General features: G+C 36.2%; 1 protein-coding gene across 2 annotated transcripts in view; it reads right to left on the bottom strand.

The window, feature by feature from the left end:
• The window catches only part of LOC123534300 (oxysterol-binding protein 1-like), a 44,209-nt gene that overhangs the window by 13,293 nt on the left and 13,325 nt on the right, over positions 1–17,591 (bottom strand). Inside the window, exons 4-9 of one of the 2 annotated variants that reach the window (XM_045316470.2) lie at positions 16,553–16,733; positions 14,781–14,880; positions 14,158–14,284; positions 11,863–12,057; positions 9,471–9,716; positions 4,906–5,023 (exon numbers count right to left, since the gene is read on the bottom strand). In XM_045316470.2, coding sequence (XP_045172405.2) covers positions 4,906–5,023; positions 9,471–9,716; positions 11,863–12,057; positions 14,158–14,284; positions 14,781–14,880; positions 16,553–16,733 — 967 coding nt within the window. Of the gene's footprint in view, positions 1–3,062; positions 3,181–4,905; positions 5,024–9,470; positions 9,717–11,862; positions 12,058–14,157; positions 14,285–14,780; positions 14,881–16,552; positions 16,734–17,591 lie in introns of both variants that reach the window. The other variant, XM_045316471.2, reaches the window with a different exon arrangement.

The following is a 17,591-nucleotide window of genomic DNA, read 5'->3' as shown; positions in this document are numbered from 1 at the left end:
ACCTAGTTTTTGAAGGCATGTGCCCCAGTTTTGTACTTGACCTAGATATCATCAAGGTGAACATACTCACCAATTTTCGTGAAGATGTCATGAAAAATATGGCCTCCAGAGAGGTCACAAGGTTTTTCTATTTTTAGACCCACTGACCTAGTTTTTGACTGCACGTGACTTAGTTTCGAACTTGACCTAGATTTCATCAAGGTAAACATTCTCACCAATTTTCATGAAGATCCATTGAAAAATATGGCCTCCAGAGAGGTCAAAAGGTTTTTCTATGTTTAGGCCTAATGACCTAGTTTTTAACCGCAGTTGACCCGGTTTTAAACCTGACCTAGATATCATCAAGATGAACATTCAGACCAACTCTCATACATATCCCATGAAAAATATGGCCTCTAGAGAGGTCACAAGGTTTTTCTATTATCTGACCTACTGACCTAGTTTTGGACCGCATGTGACCCAGTTTCATATCTGACCTAGATATCATCAAGATGAACATTCTCACAAATTTTCATGCAGATCCCATGAAAAATATGACCTCTAGAGAGGTCACAAGGATTTTCTATTTTTAGACCTACTGACCTAGTTTTGGACCGCACATGAACCAGTTTCGAACTTGACCTAGATATCATCAAGATAAACATTCTGACCAATTTTCATGCAGATCCCATGAAAAATATGGCCTCTACAGAGGTCACAAGGTTTTTCTATTATTTGACCTACTGACCTAGTTTTGGATCAGACATGACCCAGTTTCGAACTTGAACTAGATATTATCAAGATGAACATTCTGACCAATTTTCATGCAGATCCCATGACAATTATGGGCTCTACTGAGGTCACAAGGTTTTTCTATTATTTGACCTACTGACCTAGTTTTGAACCGGACGTGACCCAGTTTCGAACTTGACCTAGATATCATCAAGATGAACATTCTGACCAATTTTCATGCAGATCCCATGAAAAATATGACCTCTAGAGAGGTCACGAAGTTTTTCTATTATTTGACCTATTGACCTAGTTTTTGATGGCACGTGACCCAGTTTCGAACCTGACCTAGATATCATCAAGGTGAACATACTCACCAATTTTCATGAAGATCTTGTGAAATATATGGCCTCTAGAGAGGTCACAAGGTTTTTCTATTTTTAGACCTACTGACCTAGTTTTTGACCGCATGTGACCCAGTTTCGAACTTTACCTAGAAATCTTTAAGGTGAACATTCTGACCAATTTTCATAAAGACCCCATGAAAAATGTGACCTCTAGAGTGGTCACAAGCAAAATTTTACACACGCACGCACGGACGGATGCACGACAGACGCTGCGCAATCACAAAAGCTCGCCTTGTCACTTTGTGACAGGTGAGCTAAAAATATAAAATGCATATACACTTAGGCAACGAAACGTATGGTATGGAACCCCACCCATATAACTAGAAGATGCTTTTGTAGAAAAACGCATCTCTCCCCCAATGCATTGTCATATAGGCAAGAAGTCAATAGGGGACAGGAGCAAAACTCAAAGAGACACTGATGGTTGGCTGCAATAGGGATCATCTACTTGCCATGTCCAATCATCCCACTAAGTTTCAACATTCTGGGTCAAGAGGTTCTCAAGTTATGAATTGAAAATGGTTTTCCATGTTCAGGCCCCTGTGACCTTGACCTTTGATGGAGTGACCCAAAAAACAATAGGGGTCATCTACTTCATAAGCCCTGCCATCCAGTGAAGTTTGAAGGTTCTAGGTCAAATGGTTCTCCAGTTATTGATCAGAAATGAAGTGTGATGGAAGGACGGACAGACGGGGCAAAAACAATATGTCTCCCCCAGTTTAGGGAGGCATAAAAACTAGCCAAGATTATTTACTAATAAGAATCTGACCATTCCCTCCAAGATTAAAGAAATACTCTGGTATTTTTTCAGGAAATAGATTTGTGCATTATTCATACGAATTTACTCAATCAAAGGCAACTGGAAGAAGCTGTTTTATTTAATTAAATCTTGCCAAGACAGTCACTACATGTGAAGTCGCAAAATATGTGTGACAAACTGTTCGATTTATAATCTGACCTCTTACCTTGTCCATGTTAAAAATAACTTCCAATAAGAAAAAGAAGAGAAACACGACATTTTGTAGTAATTTTCAGGCATTTTCTTGATCTGGCATATGCAAGTCAGGTTAGCATAATCATTCAAATTATGCATTCAATTTCATGTTGTCAAAGTAAGAAATAATCAATCTAATTTAACTAAACATATCAGTAAACTGTAAGAAATGTTGAATTTATGATAAAACAAGAGCTGTCTCCATAGGATGACACATGCCCCCCGATGGCACTTTGAATGAATAGTTATGGCCGATGTTAGAGTGATTGTGAATGAATGACAAACATATGGACAGGTCACGCCCATCAATGCACTTTCATGAAATATGACCTTTAAAGTCCAAGTGCCTCCTTGACCTTTGACCTACGGACCTGGGTCTTGCGCGCGACACGTCGTCTTACTGTGCCACACATTCATGCGTAGTTATTTTAAAATCCATGCATGAATGACAAAGATATGGACCGGACATGCCCATCATTGCACTATCATGAAATATGACCTTTAAAGTCTAAGTGTGACCTTGACTTTTGAGTTACGGACCTGGGTCTTGCGCGCGACACATCGTCTTACTGTGGTACACATTCATGCCCAATAATTTTAAAATCCATGCATGAATGACAAAGATATGGACCGGACACGCCCATCATTGCACTATCATGAAATATGACCTTTAACGTCTAAGTGTGACCTTGACCTTTGAGCTACGGACCTGGGTCTTGCGCGCAACATGTCGTCTTACTGTGGTACACATTCATGCCAAGTTATTTGAAAATCCATGCATGGATGACAAAGATATGGACCGAACACGAAAATTGCGGACAGACGGTTCAAAAACTATATGCCTCCCTTTGGGGGCATAAAAATATTTTTTCATCCATTATTCTACCTGTGTACCGTCTCTTTAAAGAAATTCTAAACTAAAATTAGTAATCATGTAAGGAGACAAATGTTACCTGTAGGGACAATATTGAGATAAGCTCCCCTGAATTTACTTCCCATTGTAAACTCCTGCCATAATGTCCATTTCTTACCCTCTGTATGGACACATGTTGTTGGTGGATGGTGACTAACCTGACATGCAAGTAAGCTGTAAGTTTTCAATCTAAATGCATTCTGGTTACAAACAGCCTTTCTTCCAAGGTCTCTTTTACCAAAACGGTTCCCAGAAACAACCACCTGCTCACTTAACTATATATACCTTAGAAACTGAACTCAATGGCAAAACAGACCCCCCAAAAAACAGCTTAATTGTTCAAGATTTTTACCTTTCAATATTCTCCCTGCCCCTGCCCAAATTCCCACTTCAACCCCATAAATACTTCATGCTAGAATTGCATGCAAGGGAAGGAAGTAAACTACAGGTGAAAAACAGACACTATATATATGCTCATACTTGAATAAGCTGACAGAAAAGGTTTGATACAGAGTGGCTAGGGATAAATGGGTAACAAAGCAAAGCAGGTTATTTCAAAACCTTTTAGCTCAAAATATAAACCACACAAAGCTGATCACCATATGCTGTAAAAACAGACATTTTTAAAAGGATTTCATTTTACTGAAAATTTGTTGGAATTTATAATAAATTCCTATGCATCTTTTGTATGAATATTTTACCTAATTTAAATGTTTTGTCCACCTTGTCAGGTATTACACTTGACAACTTTTCAAACATCACTGATTGTTTTTTGTTGTTATCTCTGCCAAATATGGACAGTATTTTTTATGAAAGTGTGTGAAGTTTCAATCCTGTAAGTTGGTACTGAGATTCCAGCTAACATACAAAAACTTAACCCAAAATTGCTAAGTCATAAAAGAGGCATAATTTGTAGCAACAGTGTCTTCCAGCTCATGATGGGTGTAAGGTTTATTTATACAATATGTCCAATTTACATTGAAATATGCCATTATTTGACAGAGAAAACAAACCTAAACAAAGTGTGGTGGAAGGAAAGCTCTTAAGTCTTTATTCTAATATGGTCAGCTAGCAAATAAATGAATAGACTTAATATGCCAATACAAATTTAATGGTTAAGTCCACCTCTAAATCTAGTTTTGTTGAATCTTTGTTCCCTAAAAATGTCTGTATTTACCTGCAGCAATCATGCATAACAAAGTGCATTTGTGACATCTGTTACAATTTTAAACACTGACAAAATCAATATCAATATCACAATTTATAATGTGTAATAAGTCCAGGGCTCGACAAAATCTTTAAAAGCAAATTGTCCTGCAACTACAGCTTTTCAGAATTTTCTCTCGTCCTGCTGCAATCTCTACTATTATACTGCAGCACCCAAAATGAGTCTACATTAATGTCCGGTGGAAATAGTACATGTGGCGTTAGGGACTATCCTGTATATAACATATGTGCTGCCATGTCGGAAAGTGGGTGATTTTAGAGCTTTGAACAACAAATCACCCCCGTTTTCAAATAATGATAAGTCCCTACTTTTCGCAGCTCGGTTTTCATTAAATTTATTATATTTTTGGTCAAAAATTGCATTCATTCCAATGGATAAGTACACAGCAAGTTTCACTTGCCTAGATCCATTTGTAATTACGAGTAGACAGATTTGTCAAGCCCTGGGCTTGGTTATCAATTTTCTAAGAAATCAGTAACTCTGAATGCCAAGTATTCAAACTGGGGTGGTATAAGAATGGAGATATTTCTGTGCAAAGCAAATAATCTTTCCTGACTTCATGATTAACTAATGGCATTGCAATATCTGTCACAAATACAGTCTGTGTTTTAAGGACAACCAATATCAAAATTTCAATCAAGCCCCAACAACATACCCGTAGGTATAATTTGTAGATATTTTCCTCTAAATTTACTGCCCATGGTAAATTCCTGCCAGAGTTTCCAGTTTTTACCTTCAGTACAAAGGGCAGCAGTTGGAGGATGGTGACTCACCTGTAAGCAATCAGTGCAAACTACATGTATACATATATATGGGAATGCTGATAAGGCTTTTAATGAAATATCATACACCTTGCATCTGATTGGTACCTAGAGGTGCAAGCTGACATCTTCGAAAACTGATAATGACTCGAGACAATACAGGTCTGAAGTTTCTTACTTGTCTCACTTTTTTCAGGTAAACCACGTAACAGACACAGGTATATTATTATTATGTATGTTTCTACCTCTTTGGTCAAGAATAAGTCCAAGATAATCATTAACCTCAATGTAAGTCTATAACAGTTAAAAAAATAAACAATCAGTTAACATAGGTTTTTCATTAGTGGAGAAATATAATGTATATATGTATTTATGTAGGGAACTATAAAATTTTTAATTATTTCGTATAAAGTAATATCTCATAAATGTGTTCTCTACCAAAATATAACTGCCCGACCAAGGAATCAAACAAAAGACCCATGTGATTCAGTAGTCTAAACCCCTGGGCAGTCTGTATTCAGTCAAGTGCAATATATTCAGTTTGAAACCATTTTTCTATGGAGCTGATTTGTACTATTCCAAATACTACCCAACATTATCAGCACGTTCTTGACCTAGGTTTAAGTTTAAGAAACGTTATTCTACGTCCAAATTGACTAAGCAAACTGAAATCCCTGAAATGGTGATCTATATGATGGATACAAACTTTAAATTCATTTTTCAACATAATTCTAGGTTTTGTAATGGCAATCAGTTAGATGAGCAGTGTTCTTGCATTCTTAACCAATACTAACTTGTTCTCTGCAAGTGACTTACTTCACCAGATGAACTATTTTGTATTAAGACGGATGAACTCTACCATGGAGAACATGGTCTTTGCTGCATTGTCTAACATCAACATGGTTAACATAGTGTTGCTGAAGAGAAAACTCTCAGCAGAAAGTCTTGTGTTCCTACCTACTACTAGAAGACAACCAGCCAAGCTAAGGATATAAGTATTAGTACAGTCAACCCTGTAGTAGGCAACCAGTTAAGAGAGTGACAAGTTCTGGCTGCTTAAGTCAGGTTGCTGTTTAAGACAAAGTTGAAGATAGAAACAAAAAGCCCATTTTGGGAATTAAGCTGACCGGCTACTAATGACAAGTGGCTGTTTAATATGGATGGTTGCTAAGGAAGGTTCAACTGTATACATAATGGATATATCATAAGCTATAGTACACATGGGTTTATGTGGTTGTGTATCACTTTATGCTGGAAATGGATAAAAGGTTAAAGGTTTCCTACAGCTCTAGACATAAAGTATCACTTGTTAACATAACAGAACAAATTCATGTCAACTCCCCAACAAATGACATTTATTGTATTAAAGAAGATTTTTTTTCTTTTTTTTCAAAAATATGAATAGAAGATTATATAAAATTCTGTCTGTTTGAAATATCATAAAATACAAGACATTGTTTCACCTTGTCAGAAAACATAATTAGGTAAAGGTAACAAATAGCATTCTAGCATGATTTCTAAGACAAAAATTACTCTGTATTAATGCCCTTAAATACCTCAGCAACATTGTGACAACTGGACCTTTTCTTGAAAATATCTCAATTGTCATAAATATTTCAAACAAAATCAATATTCCATTCAAGTATAATGTACATGAAGCAAGTTTCAGGTTTACTATGATAAAAACATATCTTAGAAGTTGCCAAGGTGATTCCAGTTACTGTTAAAATAGCTTTCTTTACTAACCTTTCCCCTAAGGTAAGTGTCTAAAGTCTTTAAAAGATACACACGTTCTGTTCAGAGCATGATTTAAACAAGAGGACCATGATGGTCCTGAATCGCTCACCTGTCTCCACATGACCCAATTTTCATGAAGATCCATTGAAAAATATGGCTTCTAGAAAGGTCACAAGGTTTTTCTATTATTTGACCCAATGACCTAGTTTTTGAAGGCACATGACCCAGTTTTGAACTTGACCTAGATATTATCAAGGTGAACATTCTCACCAATTTTCATGAAGATCTCATGAAGAGGTTGGCCTCTAGAGAGGTCACAAGGTTTTTCTATTTTTATACCTACTGACCTACTTTTGACCAGACGTGACCCAGTTTCAAACCTTATCTAGATATCTGAACATTCAAATTTTCATGAAGATCCATTGAAAAATATGGCCTCTACAGAGTGGTCACAAGTTTTTTCTATTTTTAGACCTACTGACCTAGTTTTTGACCGCAGTTGACCCAGTTTCGAACTTGACCTAGATATCATCAAGATGAATATTCATACAGATCCCATGAAAAATATGGCCTCTAGAGAGGTCATAATGTTTTTTTATTATTTGACCCTACTGACCTAGTTTTTGATGGCACGTGACCCAGTTTCAAAACTGACTTAGATATCATCAAGGTGAACATTCTGACCAATTTTCATGAAGATCCATTGAAAATAGTGGCCTCTAGAGAGGTCACAAGGTTTTTCTATTTTTAGACCTATTGACCTAGTTTTTGACCGCAGTTGACCCAATTTTCAACTTGACCTAGATATCACCAAGATGAACATTCAGACCTACTTTCATACAGATCCCATGAAAAATATGGCCTCTAGAGAGGTCACAATGTTTTTCTATTATTTGACCTACTGACCTAGTTTTAGAAGGCATGTGACCCAGTTTCGAACTTGACCTAGATATCATCAAGGTGAACATTCTCACCAATTTTCATGAAGATCCATAGACAAGTACGGCCTCTAGAGAGGTCACAAGGTTTTTCTATTTTTAGATCTACTGACCTACTTTTTGACCGCAGCTGAGGCAGTTTCGAACTTGACCTAGATATCATCAAGATGAACATTCAAACCAACTTTCATACAGATCCCATGAAAAATATGGCCTCTAGAGAGGTCACAAGGTTTATAGCTAGACTATTCATAGAATAGTAGAGCTATTGGACTCGCCCATGCGTCTGCGTCCGCGTCCACGTCGGCTTGGGCGTCTGCGTCCCGATTTGGTTAAGTTTTTGTATGTAAGCTGGTATCTCAGCAACCACTTGTGGGAATGGATTGAAACTTCACACACTTATTCACTGTGATAAACTGACTTACATTGCACAGGTTCCATAACTCTGTTTTGCTTTTTTTACAAAATTATGCCCCTTTTTTGACTTAGAAATTTTTGGTTAAGGTTTTGTATGTAAGCTGGTATCTCAGTAACCACTTGTGGGAATGGATTGAAACTTCACACACTTATTTACTGTGATAAACTGACTTACACTGCACAGGTTCCATAACTCTATTTTGCTTTTTTACAAAATTATGCCCCTTTTTCGACTTAGAATTTTTTGGTTAAGGTTTTGTATGTAAGCTTGTATCTCAGTACTCACTAATGGGAATGGATTGAAACTTCACACACTTGTTCACTGTCATGATCTGACATGCCCAAAGCAGGTCCCATAACTTTATTTTGCTTTTTTACAAAATTATGCCCCTTTTTCAACATAGAAATTTTTGGTTAAGTTTTTGTATGTAAGCTGGTATCTCAGTATCCACTAATGGGAAAGGATTGAAACTTCACACACTAGTTCACTGTCATGAGCTGATAAGCACTATGCAGGTTCCATAACCCTATTTTACTTTTTTACTAAATTATGCCCCTTTTTCGACTTTCTTATTCATTCAAGCGACAAGGCTGTTAAATAGTCGAGCGTTGCTGTCTTCCGACAGCTCTTGTTTTATTATTTGACCTACTGACCTAGTTTTTGAAGGCACGTGACCCAGTTCCGAACTTGATCTAGATATCATTAAGGTAAACATTCCGACCAATTTTCATGAAGATCCATTGAAAAGTATGGCCTCTAGAGAGGTCACAAGGTTTTTCTATTTTTAGACCTACTGACCTAGTTTTCGACCGCACGTGACCCAGTTTCGAACTTGACCTAGATATCATCAAGATAAACATTCTGACCAACTTTCATAAAGATCCCTGAAAAATGTGACCTCTAGAGTGGTCACAAGCAAAAGTTTACGGATGGACGCATGTATGGACGGATGACGGACGCCACGCGATCACAAAAGCTCACCTTGTCACTTTGTGACAGGTGAGCTAAAAATCTACTTTTAAAGTCTATAAAATAAATTAAAAGAACCATTTTATTGTAAGCTAAAGTTATCCATCTATAAAATAAATATCTTTAACATAACCTCACTTCCACAAAAATGATTGTGTAAGTAACAATTAACCTTTAGCCTGCTGGCGGCAAGTGAATCTGCCTTTGTGACCAGTTCAGACAAAGATCAGTCTGTATGTCTTCGCAGACTGATCATGGTCTGCACTGTTGGCTATTCAGTCAGTAAGTTTTCAGTAAACGACCCCTCTGAATAGTAAGTGGTACTGCCCAAACTGAATGATAGACCAGTCCATTTTAGAAATTTAGCAGGGTACAAGTTAAAACAATTCTTATTTACCTGTTCTGCTATTGATCGCCAACCTAAATCATCCATTCTATCACACTCGTAAGTTTCACCAAGTAAAGGATTAAAAGGTTTAGTAGTTCTATTTATTGTTGTTGAAAATGATGATATAGTAAACACTGTAACATATGCTAATTGTTCCGTAGAATCCTCACACTCTGCAGCTTCATCTAATAAACTTGAGTATTCAAAATCTTCCGTAATTCTTTGTAACATTGATAAAGGTTCACTGAAGTTTACCTGAAAGCATTGAAATTTCTATTTAATCATGTGCTAACTGGAATACAAGCATTTGCTATATTCAAGAAATTATCTGATTTTGTTTACAAAGTATAAAGCATTAATAAAGAACCCAAACAATGGACTTTCATTTTTATAATTTTATTCATTTAGTAACTCGAAACTTTCATCTTTTAATCATGGATTTGCATTTCTATCAATTAAATTTCTGTATTGGATACATTACATTCCATATTGGGACAACACGGCAACTTCTGATTCAATCTTTGTGATAACTAACAACAAGAGGACCATGATGGTCCTGAATCGCTCACCTCTTCCCACATGACCCAGTTTTGAGTATGACTCCCTTTTTTCTATTATTTGACATAGTGACCTAGTTTTTGAGCTCATGTGACCCAGTTTTGAACTTGACCTAGATATTATCAAGATAAAAATTCTGACCAATTTTCATGAAGATCCATTGAAAAATATGGTCTCTAGAGAGGTCACAAGGTTTTTCTATTATTTGACCTATTGACCTAGTTTTTTAAGGCTCGTGACCCAGTTTCAAACCTGACCTAGATATCATCAAGGTGAACATTCTGACCAATTTTCATGCAGATCCATTCAAGGGTATGGCCTCTAGAGAGGTCACAAGGTTTTTCTATTTCAAGACCTACTGACCTAGTTTTTGATCGCAGTTGACCCAGTTTCAAACTTGACCTAGATATCATCAAGATAAACATTCAGACCAATTTTCATACAGATCCCATGAAAAATATGGCCTCTAGAGAGGTCACAACATTTTTCATTATTTGACCTACTGACCTACTTTTTGATGGCACGTGACCCACTTTCGAACTTGACCTAGATATCATCAAGATTAACATTCAGACCAATTTTCATACAGTTCCCATGAAAAATATGGCCTCTAGAGAGGTCACAAGGTTTTTCTATTATTTGACCTACTGACCTAGTTTTTGATGGCACGTGACCCACTTTCAAACTTGACCTAGATATCATCAAGATGAACATTCTGACCAATTTTCATGAAGGTCTCATGAAATATATGGCCTCTAGAGAGGTCACAAGGTTTTTTCTATTTTTAGACCTACTGACCTAGTTTTTGATCGCACGTGACCCAGTTTCGAATCTGAACTAGATATCATCAAGATGAACATTCAGACCAACTTTCATACAGATCCCATGAAAAATACGGCCTTTAGAGAGGTCACAAGGTTTTTCTATTATTTGACCTACTGACCTAGTTTTTGAAGGCACATGACCCAGTTTCGAACTTGACCTAGATATCATCAAGGTGAACGTTCTGACCAATTTTCATGAAGATCTTGTGAAATATATGGCCTCTAGAGAGGTCACAAGATTTTTCTATTTTTAGACCTACTGACCTAGTTTTTGACCGCACGTGACCCAGTTTCAAACTTGACCTAGATATCATCAAGGTGAACATTCTGACCAATTTTCATGAAGATCTTGTGAAATATATGGCCTCTAGAGAGGTCACAAGGTTTTTCTATTTTTAGACCTACTGACCTAGTTTTTGATGGCACATGACCCAGTTTCGAACTTGACCTAGATATCATCAAGATGAACATTCTGACCAACTTTCATAAAGATCCCATGAAAAATGTGACCTCTAGAGTGGTCACAAGCAAAAGTTTACGGACGGACGGACGCACGCACGGACGGACGGACGACGGACACCGCACGATCACAAAAGCTCACCTTGTCACTTTCTGACAGGTGAGCTAATAAAAGCTGTTGACCAACCGAAGTAACAGCATCAGAAAATCCTTGAGACCATGTTTCATATACGTTGAGTCCATCTGGTGGTTTATCCAGTTTTTATTAAGCAAAAGTAAGCATAGAATGAAAAGAACACTGTCTTATCCAAAACGGCATATATTTGGATTCTCACCAATCCTAAAACATACTTGACTAACTGATAGGCTTGACCAATATGTTTCATGTCCAAATATATCACTGTATTGTACAGAGCAATGTTTAATAACCTAACAGTAACTGTCTTACCACAAGTACATAGACTGTCTCATAGAGACCTGAAATTTCCTTACGGTGATTTTCTCCCATAAATACATGCTACAAAATGAAAAAACATTTCAAAAGGTCAAAGGCTACTTACAGGCATTGGAATTTTACTTAGTTCTTTTCCTATACAATTTTTCATGATTCCCCACAAGTTGAGACTATAGTTTGGTTTTGGAGGTATTGTCAATCGTCTTTGTTTCTTTGGGATCAACGCTGTCGTTGGCTGTTTGGGAGGTTCTCGGTTGTTCTCCGAGTTGCCCAATTTGTTACCCTTCTTTTTCAACTTTTTCTACAGAACAGAAATAAAGTCACATTAGTTAAAAGAGCATGCTTTTAAAGATGTATATCACAATATCAAAATTTTCAAACAAATGACAATCTCTTCTTAACAACACAAAACGTAAATCAGTATCATTATACTGTGAAATCATTTAATTTTGAAGACAAGATTCTGCAGTCTTGGCCAAAATGACTATGTTGATAAGATTTTGTGGATTCAGACTTCTGACAATAAAATGAAAAGAAATTCTGTTTGTTACCTGGGATTCAATTTTGGGATGGACGCAATCACAAAACCTATGAAAGTTTGTCCCTCACAAAAATTAACCAGTTCACAATAAGTAGTGACTAGAACTCAATGATTTACTCTGTTGTTACTTTTATTACCACTCAGAACAAATAAAAGCACTTCACATTCTCTACATTCAGAAAGATGTAACATAAACCTGGAGATGGGCCACTTTAAGAGTAACCACACCCAGAGAGTAGAAACATTTAATACACCCAATTAGTTACAGTCTGTCATATTGTACCACACTGAGAAAACAGTATTAAACATATTAATAATGCATGGAGTAATAAACATAATATTATGTAAATACATAAAGTGTTAACAGTTAAAGACAATATTTGAGTAAATTCCCAAACTGAGATTAAAGGAGTGGAGAAAATTTAGTACACATAAATTATGTAAATACCCAGGCAAAATACTGAAAACAATATAAAAAGGATAATGCAGTTGTATGTCTAGTTTTACATGATTTCATTAAATGTTAAGATATATGACATGTTCTTCAGTGAATAATTGGAAAATTAGAGTGAAATTTATCTAATATTTTCACAGTGAAAAATATCAAATTTTAATATTTTTCACTGGCAAGGTAAATTTATTTAAAACATGTATCAAATGAAAATTTTCACTTTTAACATATAAAATTAAAATATCTTAACTCATGGACATTGTTTCTCATATTTTTCCTTGTGGCTACACCAATAACGAAAATATTGTACCAGATGCACTTGTGAAAAATATTTTGATCTTACACTGAAAAGAACAAACATCCACTCTATAATTCCATTTCTACTATAAATACTGAAAACCAGTACCAGATTCTACATCTGGATTTGTCTAACACTTGTGTGATTATTGGTTAGCATTAATTTTGTTTATTTTGGGTTTAACCCTATTTTTCAACAGTATTTCAGTTATGTAACGGCTGGCACTTAACCGAACCAGTGTTCCTGAATTCTGTACCAGAACAAACCTGTTCTGCGCAAGTAATTGCCAACTTCCCACATGAATCAGAGGTGGAGGACGACTGATTTCAGACACTATGTCTTTTATCAAATTGTCATGGAGAACATACGCCCCGCCCAGAGATTGAACTCACGGCCCTGCGATCCATATCTGTGCTCTCCCTATTGAGCTAAGCAGGCGGGTTGGTAAGCATAAAATATTCTTTGACTTCCTATCAGGATAAACTTCTGAACAAATATCTGACAACTATTTCTTGGCAGAAAAATATTCACCAGAGCAAAGCGGAGTAAGGATAAACAAGATATAAATTCTAAGTAACATAACGGCCATAATTCTTTAAGCAAGTATATATTTCATATAAAACAAGACCTATTTTGTTTCTCTGATGCAGGTTTTGGGCTATTTTCTACCAGTATACTAAATAATACAATGGTGGTCATATGACGAAACAAACTGTTTCTGAAAAAATTTCTCCACAGGAATACAAGATGGAGGAAGAACGACCAAACATCTGTCAAAATGTCAAGGAGACATTTTATTGTGCTAGACAATCAAACTCATAACTTCTCAGTTCACAGTCTTCTTCTCTATCTACTTAGCTAATCACAGAGTATGAGCGGAACTGCTGAACAGTTATGACAATAGAGAATAAAATTCGGCCAACAAAAATTTCAACCTCAATCGAGTACTCATGTATATCTGTGTTTGATCTGATAGAAATAGAAAAGTTTTTTGTAATTTTGCCATCTTTGCGGTACTGTGCAGTATCACCCATTCTGAGAACATTTTTCTCACTCATATAGCAGATGGTAGTGAGTATAGATGTAATACCATCCCCATGTGGAAACTTACAGATTTGGTCTGGTATACACCAGCCACTGTTTGTTCTGGTGCATCAGCTTCATCTATATCGGATTCTGTACTATATTCCTCGCCATCAAACAACTTTGTTTCAAAGCTAACATCACTATCCGTCCGTCTGCAATTGACCAATACAAAGATTTTACTTTTGTAAGGCACAGTGATACAAGAATTGAGAGTCAAACATCTTATTTCGTAGCCAAAGGGTCAAACCTGATAGACAGTCAGTTCTGACAATGGATTTCAAGATTATAAAACACAGTTTGGAGACCAGTCTCAAAACACTCCGTTGCCATTGGTAACTGTTGAAATTGTGCCCAGGAACAGCCAATCAGATTTCAAAAGATTTGAGACTGGTGATTAAACTAAGTTTTACAATTTTGAACTTGATCAAGAAGCCCTGGAATGCATTCATTGAAGTTACTAATCTTATCTAACAATTTATTAGGTATAAAGATTTAGAAAAAAACGTAATTTTAGACAAAGTAGAGCTCTGAATTTACAATACGGAAGTTAGAATGACACATCAACAGAGTTGAAAAATGTACAAGTTACATGGGACTTCCCCTGGTGTCAAAAAAAAATCAAGAGTACAACATTACAAGACTATTTACCTGTGTGCAGGTGTCTGTATAGCTCCAGGTAAAGTCACAACTTCCTGGTAATCCAGAGCATCCTCAAAGTCATCCTCCTCTGATCCTGACACTACATTACCTGGAATATATATAATTTTCAATGTATCTAAACAGTTATACATAACCCTGGGCGTCATACCACAGGCACTATAACCACCTAGCAAAGTTCAATCCAATGATCCCTTGTTGAACAGCTGATGCAGGCTTTCAAGCCTCTAACTCACTTTCTTTCCTTCAGTCACAGTACTCAATCCTTCTGCTGTAAACAATTTTTACAGTTCAACTTGAACTTGAATTTAAATTTAATAACAATGTAAAATCAATACCATCATGATGTTATGTGATAGTCTGAAGCTACAGTATTCAAAGTTTGCTATAAATATCATGTTTGAGATCATCCCTCACCATTTTCCAATAACTGCTTTGTACAGCCTCAATTGGCTGATATTTCGAGATGAAGTAACCAATATCAACTTGAAAGTTCTGCAAAGAATTGTACAGTCAAGCCTGTCTTTTATGACAAGGCACTGTTTGGAGAGCCAAAATGTTGACAATATACAGGTCAAAGTTACTCTGAGGTTAAAATACACAGCAAATTTTGGAAATAAAATCAGTGGTCTGTCAAGCAAAGTGGTTTCTGTCCAAAGGTGGTCTTTCCTACACGTCTACCAGTACTGCTAAAATTCAGACTGGCGTTATATTGTTGCCAAAGCTCAAAACAAATTTTACGATCAGAGCTTTACATTATGAAGGCGTCAACGGAAGTTCACAATCCTAAGAGACCCTGTCAATCCTACCACAAACCTTTTTACAGCTTGAACCACTTGTTTATTTTTGTAATGTTAAACAGTATTATTTAACAGTAACAATGGTCTGTTTACCTATCATGTACATAACCAGATAGCTCCACAAGCAACTGATAACTTTCCTCACCAAATTAAGGCCAAAGATGAATGACCTAAACTACAAAACAGTGAAATCATTTGGTACTTATTTTCGTGGGTTTAAAGGTCCAAGAAACTGAACTCCAACAGACAGATAAAATTCCCATTTACTTCTCCTTTAAAATTAGAAAACAGCTAATTCATGTTACCAGGAAGTTGAAACCATAAAATTTAATATGTTGTTGTAATAAATCTCTACAAAAACAGTTACTGGAAAAGACAAGTGTCATTTGACATTTTATTTGTTATTATGACATTATCTTGTACTGTAAATTGGGAACAAACAAGAAGATACATGAAAACATGTCTTCTATTTGCCAAGACATTTTCAGATGAGAAACCATCCAATTAAGCGCACTGCTTAAGAAAAGTGACACTGACCTCCAGTGTCTTATTATTATACCAGATTTATATAGTGCCCTTTTCATGCTAAACACGTTCAAAGGTGCTTTACACAGCATAAACACAGGTTCTTTAACGTGCCCCATGTATAGCACCAATACACACAAAGCCGTTTTTCCTGGGAAGAACAAGTACAGGCCTCTTAGTTAGGTGGGAAACACTCAAGAGTCTTACTTCTAAACCTGAGCAGAGACAGTCTTAGTGAAATCTCTGCACTCTATTCAGTGAAAAGGAACTGTGTTTCTAGAAATGGTGACTTTTCTCTTGATTTTAGAGAACCCATTCACAGCCTGCACCTTCCTTCTAATATGCACTGAAACATTGTACTTTTATAGAACCAGAAATAAAAATTTTGATCATGTTGTCAACTTTTATGTATTATTTTCGCAAAGAAGATGAGAGTACCTGGATTATCAGCTGTTACAGGTAACATAGATTTTTTGGCTTGGATTTCCAGGCTGTTCTGATCTTTGGCAAGCTGTTCAAGCAGCTCCTGCAGCTTAAGTTTCTGGTTATATTCATGTTCTAACATTTTGTGCCATCTTTTCCCATCTGTCTGTGCCAGCTCTAGAAATTCTGCACATGCCTGAAAAATAAAGTTTCTCATTTGAGTTAAACAGAATTGTTGCTCTTCTGTGACATTACAACACCTCAAGTTTTCAGCTGGTATATCATATTCTAATATGCTTGTCTCTGTTAAAACACGCTTACGCTAGAATGACGTCCTGTTAACGTGCAGTGACGTCAAAGTTTTTGTTGCGACCAAGAAAGAGCGCTACTGTATTTTATCTACTGTTTTAGATTATGGGCATATTAGAATCGAAATAATTTACAGCAAAACCGTGTTTTAACACTATTTATACACTCAGGCTGTAATACGTCGAACAAATAATTTCACTTGGGCTGCGCCCTTGTGAAATTATGATGCCAGACGTATAACCGCCCATCGTGCATAAATAGTGTTAAAACACTCCTTTGCTATAAATTATCTCTTAAATAAGCGAGTACTGCTCCACGAACCAAGAATGTGAAAGTCTTGAATTTTCTTTCTTTTAGATCAGTTGAGACTTCATACCTGTACAAGTATCACCTATATGTAGGTTACTGTTAATAACAGCATCATTAAAGCCAGACCTCTGACATTTCAGACACTTTAGCTTTTAAAATGTTGAAAGACGAGTAAATTGTACTTTATTAATTTCTTCATTTCTTTTCTGTATGCAGTTAAAGCACTGAAGACGGACAACTTTCCCTTCTGTTTCTTGCCAATATAGTTTAACAAAAATGACCTTTCAGCTGTTATTAAAGCCACAATTTTGTCCTTTATTCTAATCATGATATCTATATAATAAGTACAGCCTAATACTGCACGGTATTCAAACAAAATAGCAGTGAAAAATAAATAATAAATGATGCCTCTACACTGCAAATTGTTTTTCCTCAG

The sequence above is a fragment of the Mercenaria mercenaria genome, chromosome 12 (genome assembly GCF_021730395.1).
Source record: "Mercenaria mercenaria strain notata chromosome 12, MADL_Memer_1, whole genome shotgun sequence".
Taxonomy (NCBI): domain Eukaryota; kingdom Metazoa; phylum Mollusca; class Bivalvia; order Venerida; family Veneridae; genus Mercenaria; species Mercenaria mercenaria.
The sequence above is the reverse complement of the archived record's forward strand: the minus strand, read 5'-3'. Positions and strand labels throughout refer to the sequence as shown.